General features: G+C 42.1%; 2 protein-coding genes across 4 annotated transcripts in view; both read left to right on the top strand.

The window, feature by feature from the left end:
* Positions 1-20,386, top strand: part of PIK3AP1 (phosphoinositide-3-kinase adaptor protein 1) — a 36,669-nt gene extending 16,283 nt beyond the window's left edge. Inside the window, exons 3-17 of one of the 2 annotated variants that reach the window (XM_079312820.1) lie at positions 952-1,070; positions 1,918-2,062; positions 3,486-3,628; positions 4,750-4,882; positions 5,568-5,764; positions 7,928-8,117; positions 10,847-10,942; positions 11,463-11,642; positions 12,410-12,472; positions 13,135-13,340; positions 14,847-14,919; positions 15,038-15,193; positions 16,868-16,938; positions 17,118-17,227; positions 18,322-20,386. In XM_079312820.1, the coding sequence (XP_079168946.1) occupies positions 952-1,070; positions 1,918-2,062; positions 3,486-3,628; positions 4,750-4,882; positions 5,568-5,764; positions 7,928-8,117; positions 10,847-10,942; positions 11,463-11,642; positions 12,410-12,472; positions 13,135-13,340; positions 14,847-14,919; positions 15,038-15,193; positions 16,868-16,938; positions 17,118-17,227; positions 18,322-18,376 (1,937 nt within the window). In that variant the 3' untranslated portion in view covers positions 18,377-20,386. Of the gene's footprint in view, positions 1-921; positions 1,071-1,917; positions 2,063-3,485; positions 3,629-4,749; positions 4,883-5,567; positions 5,765-7,927; positions 8,118-10,846; positions 10,943-11,462; positions 11,643-12,409; positions 12,473-13,134; positions 13,341-14,846; positions 14,920-15,037; positions 15,194-16,867; positions 16,939-17,117; positions 17,228-18,321 lie in introns of both variants that reach the window. The other variant, XM_079312819.1, reaches the window with a different exon arrangement.
* Positions 20,387-23,008: 2,622 nt separating this feature from the next.
* TM9SF3 (transmembrane 9 superfamily member 3) overlaps positions 23,009-24,662 on the top strand; it is a 44,929-nt gene continuing 43,275 nt past the window's right edge. For both annotated transcript variants that reach the window (XR_013775166.1, XM_079312843.1), the window contains exon 1: positions 23,009-23,159. Coding sequence is in view for 1 of the 2 variants with exons in the window: in XM_079312843.1 (XP_079168969.1) it covers positions 23,082-23,159 (78 nt within the window). In the remaining variant the exon portion in view is untranslated. The remainder of the gene's footprint in view (positions 23,160-24,662) is intronic.

Below are 24,662 nucleotides of genomic sequence, written 5' to 3'. Positions count from 1 at the left end.
CAAGCTAGCTAAAAAAGTGTTATGTACAAAGTAGCTATGTAGTTGTCTTTTGCTTGCTTTCTCTAGCTGAGAAAAGTATTTCCTGGCAGGGATAGGTAATCTGTTTGCTATTCTGGCTAGGTTTTTTTTCAGCCAGTGGTATCGATTCAGTTTGTTTGCACTACTATCAATATCCATGCTGGTTTTAGGAAACGAGAATGAGAACATTGTTTTGTCCACACATATTGTAGGCTTACATGTGTTTACCAAAACAGAATCAAGAGCAGAATAAAGTGTTGTTACTTTTCAATGCAAAGGCTCTGGTACTTTTCAATTTCACCCTTGTATAGATTCTGGAGCTTATGGTTCTTGCTCAGTGAACAGAACCCCTTCAGACTATGTCTTCATGTTTTATTTTTTGAAGCAGTAATGAGCTTGGGAGTTGGGGTAAGCAGCACTGAGAAAAATAAAGATGCTACTGAAACGACAAACATTGGTTTTTATTATTTAATTTAGGCAAGTAAGACTAAAGGCTGCTGCCCATCCTACAGTGCATCAGAGTGCAGCTGAAGTCAGATGAGTTCAGATACTGATCATTCTTAAATTAGATATTCACATGCTAATTTTGCTGTCTAACACGAGGGGACTGTCCAGCTCAGCAAAGAGTGCCACTGTTATTTGTTCCATAAGCATATTCAGTGCTACTCTACTCCTTTTATGTCTTTGTGAATTTCCCCCTCAAATCCTCTTAAGGGAAAAAATAAAGAGGAAACTCTCTAGTTTCCATTTCTTCAACTAGATCCCCTTTTCTGAGCATTACTTTGGGAGGAATAGCAAGTTACACCCCACCACTTTCACAGCTGTTTTTCAGGATGGATGTGTGTGATAAGCATTTTCAGCAAAGGGGAGTGTTGCAACAGGATTGTGTATACTTTATTTTAGACTCAGGCTGTGACTCTGTGACTGATACAGAAACAGAAGACGAGAAGAATCCAGCTGACTCCCACAGACTTGCCATGAGTGAAGAACATGAATCATCCAGGAGCACTGGGGACCATCCAGTGGTGCAGCCCAGCCGCATCCAGTGTGGGGTACTGTATGTCCACTCCTTGGGCTGTGTTCTTACTGTGAGCTGCTGCAACCCATTCTGCTGCATTATAGTGGTCAGCTTTACAGGTCTGGAAAATAGTCCTGAATTCTTCTTCTGTCACCTTCCTGCTTAGCCCCCTGTTATTCATGTTCCATGGGTTTGGCTCCCTAGCCCCAGGAGTAACTTGGTAGCTGTAGTGCTTAGTGCTGCCTAGGCTGTGGTGTCACTTAATGACTGTCTCACTAACATAGCTGCTTGGCTTGGGTGCTGTGATGCAGGTACACACTGTTCCCTTCCTCTGTTCTGGTGGTAAGTGGTGTACGATGACTGTAAAAACGGATTAACTCCACAGTCAGTATCCAGTCTAATATGACAATTCTGTTGCGTGCCTTGCAAGTGACCCTGAAAAGCTTGGATCGTGTCTTCTTGCCTGAAAAGCAGCACTTCCTAAATATAGCATCTCCTCAGATGAAAAGAGTCTAAATTTCTTAATTTTGTTTCTCTTTAGAATGTGGCTGTGCTGCTTAAGGGAAGAGATGGAGAGACTTGAAAGTAAAGAATTTTATAAATCTAGCCCTAATCAGTTTATAAATCTGTATAATAAATCTGGAGTTCTATCAGTTTAAGGCTTTTATCTATACTGGTGCAAGCTGTAGCAGAACCCACCTGCCCATTTAGTTTGTGACTGGAAGATGCTCCTGAAAACAATTCAAAAATGTGAAAAAACAAAAAATGATAGATGGTAATTGATGTGTTAGTTGCAATGTGAACAAAATCCCTAGAAAATGGACTTAATAAAGTAAGTGTTTTTATTTTGACACTGTGTATTTTAATGCCTTTTGTCTTAGGTGCAGACAACAGTTTATATTATCATGAAATGTAAACTAGATCGTGAAATGAAAACTGAAGTTGAATTTTATCCAGAGAATGCGTCCTCTGTGCGTGTGCTGGCTGAGATGGAGAATGAGTACACAATCTCTGTGAAGGCTCCAAGTAAGATGGACTGAGATTTTACTTTTTTCCCCCCTCTCCTTCACTGTTGCATCCTTTCTATCCCAACCTGCCTGTCCTGAGAAGTGCCAGGGGAATAAGGGTGAAGATTATAATGCAGAAAAACTTGGGTCCAGAAAATCTTGAACTTACATTCTCACCTGTGATACTTTTGATGAGGAACTGAGAGAGACTTCTGCTTGTGGGTTCTGTTTTCCCTTCAGCAGCAGTAGGGTTGCAGGGTGGAAACACCTTGCTGGGAGTTCTGAAAACAGATTGCATCTTGTAGAGCACTTTGAACTTAGCTGTGTGTTATAAGCACCACCATATTAGCATTGGCAGGGCACCAAGAGAGAAGGTAAGTCCCAGTGAATAATTACATGGCTATAACAGCATATGTTTAATGTGTAGTGATCTCTGTGATCAGAGCTGAAACTATTCTGGCTTGCCTTTTAATTTAGGTATGTTCTGTCACTCTTAATATTTACATTCACAAAACTGAAGGTAGTCTAAACTTTAGGTTCTGAACTTTAAAGGCATGATTTCAGAGCCTTAAAGATTGATATTATTTTTCCCAGCATTGTTTTATTTAATCTATTTTGGTATGTCTTCTTGAAGAGTCACTGTGCCGTTTTCTCTGAGAATAGAGACTAATAGTCATTATAGCAACTACCATAAAGTCAGTGAAATGGGTTGATTTAAAGAAGGTGACCTCATGAACGTATAAAGGCTTAATTTAATCTGTTTTAAGTCAAGACTTATGATATAAACACTGACCTGGAAACTAACTTTTACTTTCAATTATAAACATGACCTTTACATTGATGGAGTGTACAATGTAAGGTCTGAAGTTTCTAACAGTAAGAGAAAGAATTTTAATTACTTTGTGTTATTAACTGTTTCATCATTTCCTGAGTTGTTAACATGGAAAGACTAATTTTAGTGGGATCCAAAATATCTGTGTTTCAAAGAGAAAGATTCCTTTGTTTTTATTCAGAGACTAGCGAGGCTGACAGAGGTTGCAAAATCTCTAGTGACTTTTCTGATCTCTCTCCCCTTCTTCCCCAGCTCTTTGTATCTATGGTATGGCTTTATGGCTCCAGAGAATCCAGGGGTGGAGAAATGTGAGGTTTTCTCATTCAAGGTGGAGCACTTTTAACTTTAGTGGTACAGTCTACTGTTAGCAGAGGACCTAGCAGGTTATGTGCATTGACACTGCTGTATAGAGGGTAGTTCCAAAGTACTTTCATACCTAGTGTTCTAAGATCATGACTGTCTTCATGACTTCTCATTAATTCAGTATAGCAGAAACTGTCTTGGTATCTGTCTGGCAGTATATCCAAACTCCTCCTATCCTCACAGGATGTCATGGAAGCTCATGCCCATTGTTTGTGCTAATGGTGACTTTTGCTCTTTCTTTTCAAAGATTTAACCTCTGGGACAGTGCCTCTGCAGATATATTCAGGGGACTTGATAGTGGGAGAAACAAGTGTCACTTACCATACTGACATGGAGGAAATCAGCAATCTGTTGGCTAATGCAGCCAACCCTGTACAGTTCATGTGCCAGGTAAGGACTTTAGCAAACAGCTGCTTTGGAAACCAGCTCTTTCAGAGGCTAGACAAGTAGGCATGAGCAGAAGTACTTGCCATGAAGTAGCTCTTCTGAAATGAAGAAATGTAAGGTTATTTAGGGATTTTCACCTAACTCTAATGTCCCCTTTTATTGAAAGCATGGGTGTTTTTTTCTGTCTCTGGAGCACATAGCTGGCTGAGTCAGGTTATCAAACTAAGAAAAAAAATGCAGCAGATCAACACCCACATTTAGACCTTGATGACTTCAAAAGATTGGAATGACAGAACTTGATATAACAGAAAGTACCATAAAGAAATAAATTGTTTTAGAATTTGTACCTAGGCGTTACTAAATAAAAGATGCAAATAGTAGCAAAGATTCATGTTGGAGGAAGCAGAGTAACATAAAATGTTTTGTTGAGTCTTTTTCAATGCAGCCACTCAGTTTCCCTATTCTGTTCTGCTCAGTTGGGGTATCTGAACCCTAATGGTGGGGTAAAGCTTGCACAAGAAGTTTTCTGCTGTGTTGCCCTATTGCCTGCCTGCCTGTTCCTGATCTGCCATGTAGTGGAAACCTAGAGAGTAGCCTTGTTAGAAACCAACATACCTGGGGCAGGGAAGACTCTTTCCCTTGCTTTTTAGTTCAAGTTGTGAAGCAGTTGGTACTGGTTGGTGCCTCTCCTTAGGGAATGTGCTTGCTTCCCATTAGTAAAGAACCAGTTCAAAAGCCAAACCCAGAGTGTGTACCTGAATAATTTAAAATGGACTAGTGCATACTTAAAGCAAGAGTGACATTTCATTGGAACAGAAGTTTCAGAAGTAAGTATATACCTGCCAAGAAAGTAGGAAGCAAGTTTTCTGTACTTCCAGTTGCATGAGTGACTTTCTCATTGTGCTCTGTCTTGTGGAGCATAGGGTTCTCATCTATTAAGGTTGATGATACTCTGTTTCTGCACCAGAAAGCAATCCAAGTTCTTTATTTGACCTGAACATTTCTACCTTCTGTGTTTATACCTACTGTTTTCTGACTGTGTTAAATAATAAGACCATCATATAAATCTCACCTTTACTGGATCCAGACTCTACTAAACAAAAGTGCTTTCCATTTATCTGTAGGCCTTTAAAATTGTGCCATACAGCATAGAAGCCCTGGACAAATTGTTGACTGAGTCACTCAAGAAGAACATTCCTGCCAGTGGTCTACACCTGTTTGGAATCAACCAGCTGGAAGAAGAAGATATGACAGCAAGTAAGTTTAAAGACTCTTGGTTTATTTTTAGCTTTTCTTTGTATCAATTGCTTTACCTTGAAGCACCTTAACACTGCAATGCGTGGGACCTGCACAGGCTGTTGCAAAAACCTTGGATCTCAACCAGGAAGCTAAATTTGATTATGTCTATAGAAAGGGGATTGCCATTTGAGTCAGGTGACCCTTTTTTTTATTACATGTATCATTCTCACTTCCCTGCACTGTGGCAGATGCTGCTATGTAGACAGCCTCAAAACAGAGTGAAAAGATGATGCTCCCCAAATGTTTCCCAGATTTTCTGCTTTGTTCTTCTGTCTCATGTGCCATTTCTCTACAGCCCAGTCCTTTTCCCCAAACTCCATAACTCTAAATGACACAGTGGGCACTGAGCAGTTGGGTTGGTATGCTGTCTTTTTGTAATGATGGTCTAAGAAGTCCTTGCAAATTTGTGATCCTACATATATTTAAGCTATTGCAGTGCCATATTCCCCACTTAAGGTTATAGGACTTAAACCTGGAGATGCATGAGATAATTTGTGCTGCTAGCTTGATTTTGAAACCATATATATGCTTTCACAGATTTCACAGCTGCTTTGGTCTGTGTGTTTGCTCTGTCTTTTTCCCACCTACTGGCTCTGTTGCTACTAGAGAAAAACTGAGGTTCTAATGTGTCCTGTTCTCACAGATCAGAGGGATGAGGAGTTGCCAACACTGCTTCACTTCTCTGCAAGATATGGGCTGAAGAACCTTACTGCCTTGCTGCTTACATGCCCTGGAGCACTGCAGGCCTACAGCGTAGCCAACAAGTATGGCCACTATCCAAACACCATAGCAGAAAAGCATGGCTTTAAGGATCTCCGCCAATTCATTGATGAATATGTGGTAAGAGGAGCTGAGCAGTTTTTCTGCTTTATCACACCCTGGGTGCAGGCTCTGGCCTGAGCTTGGCACTTAGTGTTGCTTCAGCAGGAGTGATGGGTGATAAAGTGTGTTGTAGGAGGGTGTAGAACACAGACATCCAGCCACACTGAAAACTTGCAGGCTGGAGAGTTAGGTGTGTCTCTGGAGCCAGGGAAGTTCCTGGGGATTTTGCACAGAGCAAGTAAGATGGAAGCAAAGACTGCCATGCTGACTTCCATTCCTCCATCCATCTAATGAAGTTTCTGCAGGGATGTGGTTGGTGCCTAGTGTGCTCTTTTAATTCTGATCCTGGGAAAAGAGCCCCTTCATCTGTCTTACTTTAGGGAGTAATATGAGAACAGAATGTGTTTGGGAAGATGCAATCTCAGGTGCTCTCTTAGTTGTAGTGTGGTCAGGATTGCTTACTAGCTCATTCACAGCTGATCTGTGTAGTCTGCTTGTTCCACTTGATACCCATTTCTCCCTGCATTGGTATAGCTGTCCATTCCCTATTTGTACTATCAAGGATCCCAACAGACAGTTCATTTCTCTTTGAGCTAATCCCACCCCCAGAAAACAGCACTCTGATTTTTCCAGATTATGACATGGACCTGGCTCCAGCTGCACCAAGCAGCTGTTTCTGTGCAGTACTTGGGTATGCACAGAGTTTCTTCTTCTGTTTCAATTTGAGCTGTTTCTGGCCTGTATGCTTCAGAATAACAAGGAGCTCCTTGACTTAGGTCACATGAATTCTATTTGCCTTCGCTTTAGGTTGAAAAGTTATGTTTCATTGTCCTTAACATTGTCTGAGTGCTGGGTGATAGATCTGCCAGCCAATTGCTCTAGTGTTTAAGCCCTATTTAGGAGGCGTAGGTAGTTCTTGGACTTGGGCCTTGTTTCTTGACATTATACATTAGAGCTAAATAAAAGTAATTTAATAATCTGAGATCAGGAGTGCTGCAGAAACTATAAATTGTGTGATAAAAATCTTTGCATTGGGGTAAGTAAGAGATGTGCAAGAAGTCCTTCCAACCTCTCATTGCAGTACTGTGCTCCTCCCAAATTCTTTCAACTAGCACAGTGACAGAGCTGTGTTTAGGAGTAGGTGCTCCTTACTGACCATCAAGCTGTCTGTGCAGCACGGTACAGAGCACACAAATCACCTGCAACAGTGTGACCACTGCAAGGTAGTGATCGCTATCACTAGTAGTATGGATGTCTGAAAATCCCAGTAAACCTCCTTACCCACCTAATTCTCTCTCTGGCAAAGGTTCCTTTGCACCTCTGTGAAGCATTGCATGAACTACTGGCCTTACCCATTTTGACTGTGGAGGGAAGCATCTGTAGATAGCTTTGACACACATGCCCTGTGGATTGAGGACCTATGAATTGGCATTTGTGGATGGAAGAATATCTTGTAGTATTGCAGCTGTTAAGATGACTGAGATTGTGACATAATTGGAATTTGAGAAGGAGAATGGGATGGAGCTTTACATTTTGCTTCCTTGTGTGTGATTTGTTAAAGCTCTGCCTTCCCCACCTGTTCTATGTTGCAAATGCTAAGAAAGGATTCTGCTTTTCTGTGAAGTTGCCTGTATTACATGAACTGCTGTCTGCTGTGAGGTTTCCTGTTAATATCACAGAAAAGGGTCTATGTACTCCCACTCTGGGTGTTACATGCTGCTGCTAATGCCAAGAAACTGAAACTGAATCTACATCAAAGCTAAAACTTTGCTATTTTGCAGGTGCTCTGCATATGATAAGCTTCACCCCTTATGGTTAGCTGTGCATGCCCCAAAATAGTCTTTGACCAGCATTTGTATTTTTAGAGTGAGCTGTGCTTATGTTCTGGGAGTTTGCAGACATTGGGTAAAACATGAATGTGATGGGGTGAGAGGCTGCAATGGCTACTCAGAATGTGTCAGCACATAGATTGTTAAATTGCAAATAGATCTCAAAGTTTGTCCCAGACAGCTGTAGTGGGGATTTAAGACACTTGAGAAGCCTTAATCTTTGGGAATGAGCTGTCTTCAGATGTTTTTTCTATCATTGATGAAAAAGTGAATTATCTTTCATTTGCTTTTATTCTCAAGATGCTTTATTTAAGAGATTTGATTTTTTTTTCTTGCCCTCCTTCCTCTCCAGGAAACTGCAGATATGCTGAAGAGTCACATTAAGGAAGAGCTGATGCAAGGCGAGGAGGATGAGTCTGTTTACGAGTCCATGGCTCATCTGTCCACTGATCTGTTAATGAAATGCTCCTTGAATCCAGGCTCCGATGAAGAGCTCTATGAATCCATGGCTGGATTTGTCCCGGGTGCCCCAGAAGATCTCTGTATGTATATTCATAGAATTACAGAATCATGGGAAGGTTTGGGTGAGAAGGTACCTCTAAAGCTCACCTGGTCCAAGCCCTCTGCAATCTTTAGATCAGATTGCTCAGAGTCCTGTCTCTTACACACAGTAGTGCCTCAGTTACAGCTTTTCTGCACTCACCACAAGGAGATTGTGCTGCAGTTCTAACACTGACTGACAGATAAAATTGCTTTATACCTTTTTTTAATCACTAATGCACCAGATCAAGAGCTGTTTCTTTAGTGTTTTGAGGACTCCCTGAAAAAATAAATTAACATATAGAAATGAGACTAATTTTTCTACCATGTCCTGCTTTTTCCTCCTGAGGACTGGGTTCCTAGGAACATTCTGAGACTGACAGAAAAGAACAGTATGTAAGGTGTGATTTTACTGACAGCTGGGAAACTGAAAAACAAGAGCTGAGATTCTAGCTCAACAACTTGAGAGCGAAAGAAAGTGAACATCTGGAAATATGTTCTGAAAAGATTACAAATGAAAAAATTGTTTTTCTAATCTACTTGGTTTATTACTAAAAATGAAGAGCTTATTCTGATAAATATGCATATGTTTAGTTTTTTCACTATTGCATTAATATTCAGTGAGGCCAATTAAAAATACCAAATTAAGTACCTATGTTAAGCAATTATAAATTTGCTGTTCTTATTCACCTGTCTGTTTGGTCTGACTTCATCCCACTGATCTATTTTATGATTCCCATAATGAGCAGAGAACTTAACTTCTTATAATTTAAATATCTCCTTAAGGTACTTTAAGGACTTCTAGTATTTCTGCAGTTTTTGAGTGTGCTGCCTCAGGGGAAAAGCTTTCTTTTTGATACACTTGTGCTTATGGGCTGTATCGGTCCTGGACTCTTTTTGTCCTCTCTTAGATTTAATTATACTGTAAAACACATTTTTGTTGATTATGAAGTCCAGAAGACTGTGTTGATTCTTTCCTTGAAATCTTAAACTCTTTTCTGCCAAGGGTTGTTGACCACTGTAGGAATAGTTTTGCTACCAAAACCAGGATTATTCTGCCTTTAGGTGGAGATACGCAGTAAATCAGGTTGGACTTGTAAGGAACAAAGCTGCTCTTGTTTGCAGTAATGAGAGTGAGAGTTTGTAAATGCTTGGTAGGTCTGCCTGTAACCAGTGCTCTTCTGAATGGGGTTGATTGACTAAGCCTGTGGAGGGTTAAAAAACAAGCTCAACACTACTAAGCCAAACTTCCCTTCTTCCAGGCCTGAAATGCCCACATCTCCCAAAAACTATGCACGGAATTTTCTTGCAAACTGAGCTCCCTATAATTTCACACTTTTGGACTGGAATCTGAAAAGGCTCTCTTTCCTGCTTCTTCTGGAGTTCTAGTGTGTTGCCTCTGCACACAAAGCTCTGCTGCCTTCCATTCAGCAGATTTTTATGGAAATACTCTATTTTCCTTACCTGGTCTGTTAGTCTTTGCCTGAAAAATATTCACAGCTTGTCTGAACAGTGCTTAAAGTCTACCTGTATCATAACAGTTAAGTTTAAACTGGCACAGTTCTCAGCACCTAGATTGATTCTCTCAAAGTGAAAGTGTTTCAATGTCATTTAGAATACCAGCACACAGGCAAACCCTCACAGAAATTAATGGGAGTGCTGGCTGGTTTATCACAAATAAAGGATTTAAGTTTTTGTACCCGTCTTGAAGGTTTTGGAGGATGGCTCACTAGGAAATCATAACTTATTTTGAAGCACTTTTTCTAGGAATTTCCCTTATGTGAGTAGATATGGCTGTGGTGTAGAGGATAATACTAGACCTATTTTAGTTGTAGCCATACTGTAGTAGTGTGCCCCTTCAATGTTATCAAGATGTGCTTCCACCACAGTTTTTCAGAGATTGATCAAAGGAAAATTAGGTACCCCAGGGTCGATTTTTCTGGCAGGAACTTGTTTGAGAATAAGGTAACAGAGGACTGGAGCCATTGTAATGACTTAAAAGTATCTAATATTCTCACATGTAACCCAAACTATCTAGCTTACATAGCAGTGGATGTATGGCATAGAAATAGATATGCCTCAAAAATCCATTTAGACCAATAGACCTCAGAAATCCATTTATATCCTTCTTGATTTTAATATCATTAGGAACATGGTTTCCTAACATTTTATTTTAGTTTTATGATTGGTTTTAGCATTATGATGAAGTTGACCTTTTTTCTTTAAAATCAGAATTCTTTATGTCTAAACACTGAAATAACAAAGTATCTTATTGTATGCTGTCAGTCCTTTCTCAATACCAAATTATCATTTGACCCTTTAAACACCTTACAGATCCAAGTAATTAACTCATACAACTGTTTTGACTTTATTCCAATAAAAAAACCACTATTTATGTGTCATGGGAAAGTTGCTTTTAATGTCTTGTTTTTCGAAATCACACCGTTTCCTCTCTAGAGCACTGTACAGAGGCCAAAACTTTCACCTGGCCAACACATGCTCAAGAATAGCCAAAATTCAGTGCCTGCTTGAAGCTTTGTCAGAACTTCTCAATAGCATTGTGAGTCACTCTCAAGTGTAAGCATCAGGCAGCTGGGAAAACTTTGTGCAGAGTAGACTGAACATAGCAACTTAGAAGCCTGGTCATTTGCCCATCTTCTTTGATTGTCACCATAAAGTAAAAGTCCAGTTTGTTATATTGTATTACATTGTTCCATTTTTTTTTTTTCAGATGTAGAGATGCTTCAATCCAAACCAGACGCTCCAGTTGCTGGAGATGAAGTTTCTCTAACTACAAAAGACTCAATGCTCCGCAAGTTTTTAGAAGGTGAGACCTATTTTGAGGGAAAAATGGCAGTGGTACAGTTAAAGCAATGAAACAGAACCTGAAATTTCTTCATGAACTCTCAAGGATAGAAGATAGCCCACACTGATTGCTTTTTTTAGACAAAGGACTAATTCTCTGTAGTACTTCACAGACCATCACACATAGCTTTTGGAAACCATTGGTCTGTTTGATTTATTCACTACTAAAGTATGTTAATTAACTGAAATTGATTAAACTAACTGTTCCTCAAATTCTTAAAGAGAGTTAGGAGATTTTTCACTATTTCTTCAAAACAGATGGTACAGGCATAGTGGCAAATGGTTACATGCTACTAGATGTTACTGACATTATCAAGTCCTGTCGTGAAGGTCTTTGTTACGTTTAGGGCACTGCAAAACTGGATGGTTTTGGCTGTGAAATGTCCAGCTTGGTAAGAATGTGGTACATGATGTTTCTGGAGGGAACCAGTGTTCAGTGAAATGGCCAGGTTGCTATGCTTACAAACTCTACTCTGTTATAGGTGGTAGCATGGATATACCAGATTCTGGGGAAGGAGGTCACGAGCAGTATGGTGAAGATGTGTACTACTCAGTGGAACAAGACCCTTTCCCAAAGGAAATGGCTAACAGACCTCCAGTTCCTGTTCCAAGACCGGAATCTAGCTCTCCACAGCCAGACAATGAGCTGTACATCTCTAAAAGTGAGTTGGTTACCAGTGGAAACATAGACCAGTAAACTGTAAAATGGCATTGACATGGGCTCTAGTTGCCAAATAAATGCCTGGATCCCTTAATTATTTGACTCTGGAGTTAGGTTACCTTTGGGATGCAATTCTACATGTGTTTTTTCATCTTTTGCCTACTCTGAAAATGTGGGGATGTCATATCCCAAGATCTAAGCTTGCTCTTCATGAAAGCAGTAGCATGACAGATTACTCCAAATGGTATAAACAAATCCAACTAAGTAGGAAAGATCCTGATTTGTTAATGATGCGGTCAAACTAAAATTGAGACATTGCTGATCTGTAATGGTATCATTGATTCAAATGTATTTGTATAGGACATGATTTTATACCTCAGTACCTCCCTCTGAGGTGGAGTTTTATTGAAATTAAGAAGATTGTTCTTCTTAGCTCATTAGTCAACTTTGGAAATCTTGGTCATATATAATGAACATTCTAACAAGAACCGCAGTGATGTGTGAGAGAGTAATTTCAGTGACTTCTTCCTGCTGTGACAGGACTATAGAGAAATCACATCCAGATTTATCTTAAGGTGGCTGAGCTAAATTCTTTGAGGTCAGTAGAAGGGGAATTCTACTGTACAAATCTTTGTTTCCTTCAATGGACTTAAAAGGGTAAGAGAAGCCATAATGCAGTGCAAAATTGTGTCTGCTTACCATATTCATCCTTGCTATTTCTGTATTCACGAGATGCATTTCAGTATCTAAAGAATGTTTCTTTTGCAGTTTTTGCACAGAAGGCTCAAAGACCTGAGAATCTTTATGTCCCTAGAGGAAGAATTAAGAAAGGTAAGGCAGAAGTTCACCCTGAAAAATCTTTCAGTAATCCAAAACCAGATATGTTATAGTAGTTTTATTTGTATGAAATATGACAGAATAGACTGTTTTGCAAAGCTCTGGGGATAACAGTCCTCTATAAATGACCCAGTCTTTTTGACCTTTTGTGACACTGGAAGTGCACTAGAAGTGCAGAGTGTGACGGGAGCACATCTCATGTCTTGGGAACTCTTCTTTGTGTTACAAATGAGTTAGAAAAGGCCAGCATCAGTAGAATGAGTTTTCAGTTTCTGAGCTTGAACTACACAGATTACCTAGATTGAGTCTTGTTTTGTGACTGCTAAGATAAAAGCTCAATTCTGTGAGTTGCTGAGGAAGCTGGGCACTTTAAGGAATACGTTTTGTGCTCTTTAATTATGTTTTTAAGAGCAGAGCTTGACCCTGGGAGATATTTGTGTACAAGGCTACCTCTCAGCTGGGCTTTTAGACCTGACAAATAGTAGGATGGCCTAAGAAGAAAACACTTCGTAGGAAACACTGTCTGTAATTTTTTTTTTTCTTTTTTTGTTTTTCTATTTAATGTCTGCTGGATCAATGGTGCTTGATCTCTTTGTATTCAGTGAGGAAGGTAGATGCCACAAGTTTAATAATATTTTTTGGTGTTCTCATTTCAGAGACAATAGTCAGGCCTGTAAGGGACCTGTCTCAATCAAGTATATATGATCCATTTGCTGGAATGAAAACCCCAGGTCAGCGGCAGCTGATTACGTTACAGGAGCAAGTGAAAATGGGCATCCTCACTGTGGATGAAGCTGTCCTTCATTTTAAGGAGTGGCAACTGAACCAGAAAAAGAGATCAGAATCATTCCGGTTCCAGCAGGTACAGACTCATGCTACTGTTTAAGAAATACAGCTGTCTCTCTGGTATATATCAGAAGCTTCTCACCCTGGGTACATTTTTTCGCCTGGTTGAAGCAGGAAGACTGCTAACATAGTCCCCAACTAGCAGAGTTCTCTCCTGCCATGGAGGAGCTCTTCCCAGTAAGCAGTTTTACAGATCTGATTGTCTTGCAGTAATATTGTTAGTTTTTGAAGAACTATATACAAGGAATTGGATCAAATCCAGTTTGCTAAATCACCTAGCACCTGTGTGCTGGCAGGGGACTTCTGTGATGAGCATTTAACTCATTGATTCTCATCCATTTCAGATCAGTGAAGATTCTGTGTCCCAGATGTGTATTGGCTGTAAAGTTCTAGTTGGTAGATGATCTGATTTCTCTCTTGATGGCTACAGGACTTTTCTTTGCAGCTGGACTAGGTCTAGCAGTCATGAGTAAAAGCAGGGTGTTTGGGTGGCTTCACAGAAAGGAGGAGTCATTCTGTTGGCAGCAGTGGCATAATGACCGGTGGAACTATCAGTTATAGTTTAAAATTTTCATTCTCAAGTTAGCGTGAAACACCCTCTTTAAAACCACTGCTTACTTCTTTTGGAGCCTTTTGTTCATGCTGTGGCAGTGTGGTCTCCAGTGGGCGATGTTGTTTTGGAAGTTGTCAGAACAAAGGCAAGGCTTTTCTCCTCCTGATTCTCACTTAGAGAGGTTCTCTGACGCAGAAACAGTCAGAGGAGTCTCTTCTTCTACCAGAGAAGAACACAGTGCTATTTAAGTAAATTAATGTAGAAGACATGAAGTGGCATACTCTGTGCCCCATACCATGAGCAGCTTTCAAAGTCTCTGCTCCAAACTTTGCTTCATAGTATAGCACTTGCTTCATCTGTTTTTCTACCTATTCAAGGGTTTCCTCCTCCCAGATCTGTACATATTTCCGTGTTGAATATAGTTGTCTTTTTTCTCCCTACCTTTTTGTACTGTAAGGTGTAATATGCTGCCACATGGCAGCACGTGAAGAGTCTTTGCTCCCAGTTACATTTCTTCATTTGGGATACCTTGAATTCTGAGTTGTACCTCACACTCTGGGATGCATGCCAGCCTTTTGTGTCCCTGCAGTCAGAATTACCTATTGATTAGTACAGAAAGAACTGTGCAGTTACCTGATGGTGGGTCTTGTTTCTGTGCTAGTTGTCACATTGCAAACAGAAAATGCAGGGAGTTCTAAACTCAATCTGCTGCTTGTGTGCAACTCTCTGTGAATATGTGATTAACATACATAATGAATACCAGAAAAACTTGGCTTCTGAAAGGCACACATGGGTTTCTGAAAGGAATAGGTTAAAACCTGTTGACATGGTTTGGACTTCAGCCAGGTCTATCAAGCTTTGTTGTAGCTTGACTGCAAAGTTAGCTAAAATATAATACTGGTTGTATCAGAAAGCTGCTCATCTTCCTTTATGCAAAGCCCTGAACAAAATATCTTGTGATGTTTTTAGGAAAATCTGAAACGTCTACGAGACAGCATAACCAGGAGGCAAATGGAGAAGCAAAAAAAAGACAAAAGTGCAGGTAACAGTCTTACAATTGTCCTTAGGCAATTGTGTTTAATTCTGTCTTTAAGTGTAAAACTGTCTCTTGGAGGCTGTAATTGCATAGACCATTCTGAGATGTTCATTTTCCCTTCCAGATTTAGAAATTACAGTACCCATTCGACATTCTCATAATACTTTGGGGAAACCAGAATGTGGAATATATGAATATACCCCCAGGAGAAACTTTTTTCCACCAAAAAAGGAGTTAAAACGAGGAGACTGGAAAACAGAAAGCACATCCAGCACAACAAGTAAGCAAGCTCTGAGTGTTACTGTCCCTACAGGAAAGCTGGATGGAATGCACTTCCCAAGCCTGACCTTGGAGTCAACCTAGGGGACAGGCCTTCTGATCCTGAATCCCAGCACTGACAATGCCACTCCAAACCTTGCATGCCTCAAGCCAGCTGTTCCCAAAAGTGTAAAAACAAGTACACGTGTGCATCCAGTGTTTTGGGCATCATTTGTCTGCATCTATGCAGGAGAACCTGAAAGCTGTGCAAAAGATTCTCTTGAGCCTTCTCAGGGAAGGCTGTCTTCAGTTCTTAAACGTAGATGGCAACTGCTCTCTCATTGGAAGGGATGCTCCCATGCTGTGACTGCCAGCAGGCTGTGTACTCTTCTGGCCTGAAGGGTTGTTGTATTTCAGTCTGGAAACCAGTCTCTACATGTTGTTTCTTCAATTATTTTACATAAAGGACAGCATTTTTCATTGGTAACTGTGGGACCTCTTGAGTCACTTGAGCAGTCTGCATATTTTTATTATCTTTGCTTTTCATTTTGTTTAATTTGTGCAAATTAAATCTCTACATTCTTGCTCTTACTGCAGACTGAGCAATTCTCACAGAAATAATTTAGGATAATTTGGTCCTTTGAAAGGAAACCTGACATCCTGCGAGGCTGCCACCTTTGTGACACTTGGCAAGATGCAGCTGGCATACATCCAGAATAGATGCCAGAGGCAGCTGACTGAGTAACTTGCATACAAGCTCATGTGAGAGAAGTGTTAACAAGCCTGCAGAGCTCACTGTATGCAGCTTGGGCTCTTTCTCATGGTGTGATTGTGAGAATGGATCCTACCACAGTATTTAGCACTCTTAAGTGCTGCCGTTTGTACCAGCTGATGAGACTTACCAAAGCTTGCAGGAAGGGAGTGGATTTTAGGAGAAAACCTCTCTAGCCACCATTTCAGTGTAGACGTTTCTGAGTGTTAATGTCCCAGTATTTCACAGCCCTATAGAACGTTATCTATTTATGGCTGAAAGCAGCCATAGCAGTGTAGGATATGTTTGTGAGATGATGTCATCTTTAAAGTTGGCATGACTGATTGCAAAAACAACCCCTACTCTGAGTCCATGACAGTTAAATAGGTTTGCATAGATGGGTGCTGAAGGTTGTTTGAACAAACTTGTTTTAGCTTGGAAATAGACTAGGAGAAATTCTTGTGATGAGTGAGGATTGTTGTAAGAGGGGGTAGTAAACAGTTATTTATTTGGAACAATAACAACTTAAGCAGTCACTCCAGGAATGAATATGACAGTGCTCAGAGCCATCTATCTCCATGCAGTTGTTAAAGATATAGGGATTGATAATTTAAATGTACATAAGTGTTGGGTGTGTAACCCTTGCGAAAATATTTGTCTGATTTGCCAGATGATATTGGCACTGGATCTTTTCAGAAGGATAAGGCAAAAAACTAGAAAGAAACCATAATTGAATGGCTTGGTCTTGTAGACTGTGTTGTATGAAATGCTGTTGTTTGGATCCTGAACATATGAAAAAACCAGTGAAAATAAATGAATCTACACAAGCATTAATTATGTGTGCAAGAATTAAGCACGTTAGAAAGAGCCTTGAGTTGGGGATTTGCAAGTTAAATCACCAGGGTTTATTAATCAGGTTTTGTTTTTTTTTTTTGCTTACTCCAGGTAGTGCAAGTAACCGCTCCAGCACTCGGAGTATACTGAGTGTCAGCAGTGGGATGGAAGGGGACAGTGAGGTAAGCTCTCACCTCTGCTGTGTACTGCTCTGCTCTCCTTAAGTACATGCCTTTGTTTTCACGCAAAAAAAAAAAAAAAGAGCTCACAGCTGGCATTGCACTTAGAGAAATGCCAAAATGTAGCCACTTCTCTTGTGAAGATACCAAGTGTTCTGTAAACACTTCTCTTTACTTTTTAGGATAGTGAAGTCCCAGAAACAGCAAGGAGCCGCAGCCCAGTTCTCCACCAAGTAGAGAGGCTTCCTTTCCCAGAAAGGCCTCCCAGAGTGCCCCCTCGAGGTGCAAGCAGGTAAAACTAAAGTGCAGCTCAAAATGTGTGCTTTCAGTGAATCCACGTGGAAGCCTTGAAAAGAAGGCAAGGCAGTTATCAAGGCAGAAAGTGAGTGCGTTTTTGAGCAAAGTCTACTAGGCTGCTGTCTGTCTACACACACAGTTAGGAATTGTAAGGTCACTGTTTCTCATCTGTGTGTGGAGGAATCTGTTTCCTAGTTGTTAACAAGGCTGTTGCAGTGCTGTCCCTGTGGTTCATGCACAGCCAGAGGCAGCACTAGTGAAGCACATGACTCTTGCCATAGTAAGACTGACCCAGGTGGAGTCGTGTGGAGGCCAGTGCCAACAGAGTTGCATCCTGCCCTTGGCAGAGATTGGTACCTGACCCTTCTGAGAATATCCTCTTGGAACATACAAAGTGTAGTGTAGCAGGAAGTCCTTTTGGCATTCTCTTGGACTTTATTTTTACATAGTTCAGATCTCTGCAAAGCATATATGTTTACACATGTTACTGGCCCTCAAGGAAAGCAGCACTGGTTTTATAGAAGGTGTTTGAGAGTTTTGACTTGATTTGATAATAAACTTAAATAACTTGTAAATGTTCCTTTAGTCTAACCAGTGCAAGTCTGTGAAGTCTATTCCCCAAAAAGTTCTCTCAGTACAGCTATTAATAAAATTCTCCAACTGTTAAAGCAGTAATTGCCACTATGTGGGTGCAGCAAGGTCTGTGTTGTTGGCTTGGCTTTAGCAAGGATATAGCTGGAATTTATCTGCAGTTAGTTTGAAAGAAGGTTTTGAATCTTTTGATCTCTTCCTATTGCATCTTCATTTTGGGAGAAAGCTGACATAATATCAAAGTTTCATTCCAACTATTACTGCATCTCTTTCCAGTAATAGTAGAAATCCTGCAGCTGAAGAACAGAAGAAATAGCTCAGATAGGAACAGTGCTCTGGCAGCTTGGCATCTGCTCTGCTGCTCAATCAGCCTGCTTTTCTTCTTGTATGACAACTGATTGTACAGTATGCTTATATATGATGTTATTGCATACAATGTGTTGCAAACTCCATTTTCTACAACTTTTATATGCATTTTCATTCTCTGTTTTTTTGTAGGCCTGCAAGCTGTGAAGGCTTTTATCCTCCACCTGTGCCCCCAAGGGGTCGCTGAATCTCTCAACATCTGTGGAATATGAATTTTTTTCCTGTTTATATATGTGTTTGTACAGATTTTTTTGGGGCTGTCTTAAATTATTTATAAGTGGGACCCAAATGATTTAATTCCCTTCATCCTCCCTGAAGCTCTGGTGACTTTCCCCATGATTTTCACTGGGATTTTTTTGAGTTCTATAACTTTTTTTGAGTTGGAAGAGTTTTGTGCTTTGGGGCTTCAAGAAAAGGTATCATCATTGGGAAGAACATTGATTGTGTCTTGGGAGCCCTGCACCAACATGAAGATGCCATTTGATCAAGAAAGCACATAGCACATGTGTCCTTTTAGGAACTAAATCCTGATAATCATTGTTACCAAACCTCTCAATACAGTCTACCAGGGCTTGGCTGGAAAACATGCTCAAAAAGTAAAGAAAATAAGATGTTTGAAAAATGCTTATTACAGCAGGAGCTGGTGAATGCACTACTGCTTGGCAGAACATTTTGGATACAACTATACTGACCTTTCAGAAGGTGTAGCATCCCCCTTTAGCAATAATTAAACCACGGGGGGATGAGAAATTGTCTTCAAGAATGTATTTTGCATACAGCCTTGAAAATGCCTTTCCTTTTCCTGCTCCCTCCTTGAAGAGTACAGACAAGGGGTGGTGTGTGTGCTGTATTTACCATGAAAATTCCCAATTCAGCTGGTAAGGGACCTTTGTGGTATCATAAACCAACTGTACTTAAACCTTTTTCAGGCAGGGTGCAGGTATGGTGTTACAAAAGCACATAACTGAGCTCACAAGTTAGAGAATGAATTGGTGGCAGTGCTGTTTTCTGTGTCTTTTACATGTGGTCATTACAGCAGCAATATGAGGGCATTTCACTTCATACCCTGAAACAGTAGGGAGTCTCCAATTATCAGTGCACACCCCTCACAAATACCAGCTGTATTTTAGGTGGCTGCATTGGGAACAGACAGCCTGGGGGCTGGACTCTGCTGGCTCTACTGTTCCTTTCTACCAACGTGAATCTCCAGCAGCTATGTCCAGCCTTTTTTCTGCCTGAGGGCTTACAAACTTAAGGAGGCTTCCTGGTTTGGCTCTCTTCCAGACTTTGAAATCTTCTGTGCATATCCCAACCCCTGGGGGACAAGTTTAAGGCTCTGGTTGTCCTGTGAGTGACAGAGATGGAAGTCCTGCAAGATAACATTCAGGGTATAGAATTAAATATCCTTGCATGCTTGGTTTTCATGGATGGAAGAGAGGGAATGGCTTGAAAAGCAGGCAGATACATTGGTGTTAGGTGATCCCCCAGGTGTAGGTAGGACATGTAGAGCTTCTCTCTGATCATGTCAGCTCCCCTTCATCTGTAGGAGAGCAGAGTTGCAGTTCCTTTCTCTTGTAGGGTAGCAAACCCAGTGTGTAAAACTGCAGAAGTGACAGCAACTGTGACTTTACCAGCACTGATTGAAGGTGGAAAAGACCCTTCTGCTTTCAGGGATATAGGCATATGCTAAATATCATCTGTACATGAGACTCATAGGATTTAGGTGACTCTAAATTGTAGTTCATATACACTCTCCTTTTGATGGCAGAGGGATGTAGGTGTTGTGATGCATACATGGCACAACAGATACAGGGGTGTCCTTTCTGTTTTTTGTTTTTTGTTTTTTTTTTAATTTTATTTTTTAAAGGAACCTCAGTGCTGTCTCCAGTAACTGCCACTAGAGACTTTCAGTGACAGTTTGCTTTTGTTCACCGTAGCCATGGGAGTGGTGAGGTGAGAGCTGCCTTCCTGTGCTCTTCTTGAAATGAAACAAGGTTTCTAGCACTATTAGCTCAAATTGGAAGGAGGGAAGGAGGATTTCATGCTGAAATCAGTAAAATAGTAGCAAGAATAAATGAAGAAATTAGGGATAAAAGAGAGAAACCAAAAGAAGAAATTCATCAGCTTGATTGTCTTTAGCTGTCACATGCTTTGGTTTGCACACAGCTTCCTGGCTTTGCTCAAAAATTCCCTATCTTCTTGTCTGCTTTCACAGCTGCCAGGTACAACATAAGGTAGAATTGTAGGATGTGGGTAAAACTGTAATAAAGCAGGAAAGGAAGAGCAAATTAGATGTGTATCATGCAGATTTTCTTTCAGCATTATTGGACTGAAGCAGGCCAAGAGTCCATCTTCCCAAGCTAATTTTTAATTCTGCATCCCCTCCATGTTATAGCCAAATGTCCTGTATGGGAGGGATTTATCTGAGCATTTGCCTTTGCAGGATCCTAATACCATAGCTATGAACTGGATATTTGTTACTTGTGCTGTAGAGAGATGGTTATATCTGAATTGCTGAAAAATTACTCATGAGTAGCCTTACAGTTTCTCTCCCATTTGAAGCTTAGATACTTCATTACTCTGACCTGACCTATCACATAAAGCCAGATGCTGGTGGGGCTCTGGTTTGGAGGTGAGCTGGGAAAAGGGGAGCTGAGCCATACTGTAGATATACTATGCATTCTGTTCAGGCCCCTTCTGCACTGCTTGAGGGAAATTGAAGATGCAGCTGTAGTTTCAGATGTTCCTGTCCCACTGCTGCTGAATTAGTGAGGGATCTCAGTAACCACCAATCACTGCAAGACTCTCACCCTACTGAGGAAAAAAGGAGCAGCACTAAAATGGCTTTACTATTAATGCAGGTAGACAACTGGATGCAGGCATGTCTTTCAAGCCTCTTACAGGCCAACAGCAATGCACTTGCTTAGCCACTAAAGTGTGTATTCCACACAGATTGGATTAATCTAGTTGCTTTCAGCCTCTTACATTTCAATGCAAGAAGCCGCTGTATGTCTGTATTTTGTGCTGGTAAGCACGTGGTGTATGTTGCTTCCACCCAAGATGAGAAATGCACCGAAACTGAAGATCAGAAGAGACCAGAGAAGAAAATAGCATGCATGCAGATTAGTGATTGCTGGTTACTTAAGAATGTGCTTGGGAGGGAAAGTGAAAAGGGAAATATGGACAGGTTTCTGATGCATATCAGAGTTCAAGGACTGAAGAGATAATAAAATTGCTTGTGAAAACTTAAGTGGCCTAGCCAGTTGTAGGGGCAGCAACCAATCCACCAAACTCAGGTGCCAGCTGGCAGGCCTGGGCAGTGTTTGTTCTTTGTACAGCATGCCTTGCAAACCCTGCTGCAGCAGATGGCTCTGGTTGGCCCTGTTGCTGACTGAGATTTAATTACTGAATAAACTGAAGATGCTGAAGCCTCCTCTCTCTGTCTCCCAAGGGTAAGCTACTCTATTTTGGACCGAGATGCAATGACTAGAAAGAAACATATGGTGTTATCAAAACTGTCTAGGTTTTCTTTTTTTAAGACTGTATGTGTGTGTGTGTAATGCAAGCATGGTTTTTGCATGGGTTTTGGCGAGTATCTCTTCAGGGACCTTGCTTCTACTGATACAGTGATACACTGTCTCCTGAATCTCTGGAAAAGGCTTCATATAAATATACCTTGTAAAATATGTTCAGCGAAGGTAGACTGAATGTGTAAAACCACAAGAGGAAAAGCTTTTAGAATAGGTATGATGGTAACAGGGAAATCTGTTTTCTGCATAATTTCTGCAAAGCATGTAGGAATCACCTGTAACAGCATGGAGTTCCTACCTTCTGCTCATGTCATTTGTTGTCTGTCTGCTTATTTGTTGGCTTCCTTTACTTAAGAAGTTGGTATAGCCCCTCCTTTTTTAAAAAGAATGTATACAATAGCTTTGAAATTTTTTACTGTGTTTCTTTAATTTAAAAGTTGTCTGATGAATCAGTGTTCAATACCATGAGCTTTCTGGATTGGAGGCTTTGGTTTGGTTTTTTTTTTTCCTGTGGATTTGTAGTTTGAGGTCGGTCCAAGTTTGGAGGCAGGTTTGTGGGTTCTGTCTTAGGCAGCACTGACAGAAACCTCACCCTGCACAGGCTCCAGGTGTGGCTGTGCTGCCTCCGCACCCGCAGCTCTGTGTCCTCCCGCTGCTTGTGCGAGGGGAGAAGACAACGTGCCTGTGAATTTCACTGAATCACAGAACTGATGAGCTCGGAAAAGACCTCTGAGAGCACCGAGTCCAACCTCTGCCTCAACATCACCGTATCAACTGGACATCGTGTCCAGTCTTTCCTTGAACACTTCCAGGGCCAGTGCCTGCACCACCTCCCTTGGCAGCCCCTTCCAATGAGGAAATTGCGCCTGGTGTCCAAGCTTGAGGCCGTGTCCTCTTGCGCTGTCAGTGGTTCCCTGGGAGGAGACCGACCCCACCCCACCAGAGCCTCCTTTCAGGCATTTGTAGAGTGATGAGGGTCTCCCCTCAGCCCCCTCCTCTCCAGGCTCAACAACCGCAGCTCCCTCAGCTGCTGCAGAGGGTACTTATACACAGCCCCGCGTCCTGCCCTTCCCAAACACCTCAGATTATTCTATCCATCAAAACGAAATGCCAATCACAATTCGATCCCGCAAGCAGGGCGCTCCCAGGCGCTCCCCCTGGCCGCGGCGTATCCCAGGCACGCTGCCCCTCCCTCCCGCGCTCCGTGCCCGCCCGCGCCCCGCGGGCTCCCGTAGCGCTCCCGGCGCGCCCCCGCGGTTCCGGCGGGCGGGCGGGTGACGTGGCGGGCGGGGCGGAAGTGGCGTCGGCGGCGGGCGCGGGCCGGTGCCGCGGCGGGGCCTGCTGGGGACGCCGAGGCCCGAGATGGCGGCGCCCGGGCTGCTGCTGCTGCTCCTGCCGCTCCTGCCGCTGCGCGCCCGCGCCGACGAGCACGAGCACACGGTGAGGCGGCGCCCGGCTTCCCCGGGAGCGGCGCTCGGGCCGCGGCGGCGCGGAGAGCGCGGCTCGGTGGGCGGGAGGGACGGGGAGCCACGGGCCGCGGCCCCGGGGGGAGCGGGCGGCTGCAACCCGCGGGGCTCCCTCCGCGCCCGCCCCGCTGCTCGGGCCGTGCGGGCCGGGGCCGGGCCCCGCGCTCCGGCTCGGGGCGCTCGGGGCAGGGCCGCCGCGGTCTCTGATCCGGTTTGCACATCCTTGTGCGGCGGGCGGGGTGTCCCAGCTTTTCCTGGAGCAGATAAACGGCCCGGCAGGTACGCGTGCTTTGTTTGGAGAGCGCTGTTTGCTCTGCCCTCCTCTCGGGAGGATGTTTGCTCTGACTTGGCGCAGAGCCCGCGGGGAGGGGGCCGCTCCCCGGGAAGGGACAGCGTGGGCTGGGCTGGGGCCGGGAGCGGGTCGGGGGCTCTGCCCGGAGCTGCGGGAAGCGTGGCTGTGTGAGATGCTGCCCATCTGAGCGCTCGCCGTCGGCCTCAGAATAGTTTTTCTGAAGTGCTCGCAATATTACCCAAAAAGAATCTCTAGGAAAAAAATACCAGTGCTTCGTCGGTTTCTGATTTTATATCCGAGTGCTGTTTCCCGTGGCTTTCAGCGTGAGGAAGTGGAAGTTCGTGTGACAAGCTTAGATGTGATTTTGGAGCGAGACTTTCCTGAAAACCATCTCTGTTTCCTGCAAGTGGAGTGGATTTGAATGTGTCTGTGATTAAACACTGTGTCTCTCTGACTGTCAGGACTTTTTTTTGCTCTCGAGCAGTGTGTCTGGTGAACACTTGCTGAGTTTCTTAACATAGTTTTCTCAAGGTGAGGTGTGGTGGAGCTTACGAAGTGTTCTTAATAAAACAGACAAATAGTATTGATAGTTTTTGTATAAGTGGCCTCATTCCACGCATTTTTGAGGATTTAAAAACTGATTAGAAGTGTGTTTATTGTTTGAAAGGGAAAGGGATTTATTGGTTCTGCTGTTAATTATGGAAAAGTTAATCTAATATTCATTATTTTTAGGAAACAGATATTCTTTTAACTAGTTTAGGTACAGTTTTGTTGCTGAACCTGTGCTTTAGAGTGAGGCTTATGCAGACGTGAGATGGTTTTCAGCATATCACTGTGTTTATTTTAAGGGCTGGTTGACTTGAGGGATTATTCACTATTAAATTAATATTGGACATCTTCTAGAGAAAATAATAAAGCTGTCACTGAATTTATCTGGGTTTGAGCTCTCCCTACAAAGTGAATTCTGATGTGTTTTAGGTCTTCTGAATGATTACCTGAACAATTACCCATGGAAATCACAAATTCCTTTTGAAGACTTGTGATTTTTTTCATCTAAACTACTGAACTCTGAGGGATTATAAGTTTATTTTGGTTTAGTATTCTTGTTCACACAGTGTGCAGTTTATTAACTGGATAGGTTATGTGATAGGTTAGGAATAGTTGGTGTAGAAATAGTTACCTTTT

This window comes from Erithacus rubecula (genome assembly GCF_903797595.1).
Source record: "Erithacus rubecula genome assembly, chromosome: 9".
Taxonomy (NCBI): Eukaryota; Metazoa; Chordata; class Aves; order Passeriformes; family Muscicapidae; genus Erithacus; species Erithacus rubecula.
Note: the sequence above shows the minus strand (reverse complement) of the source record. Positions and strands in the feature narration are given on the sequence as shown.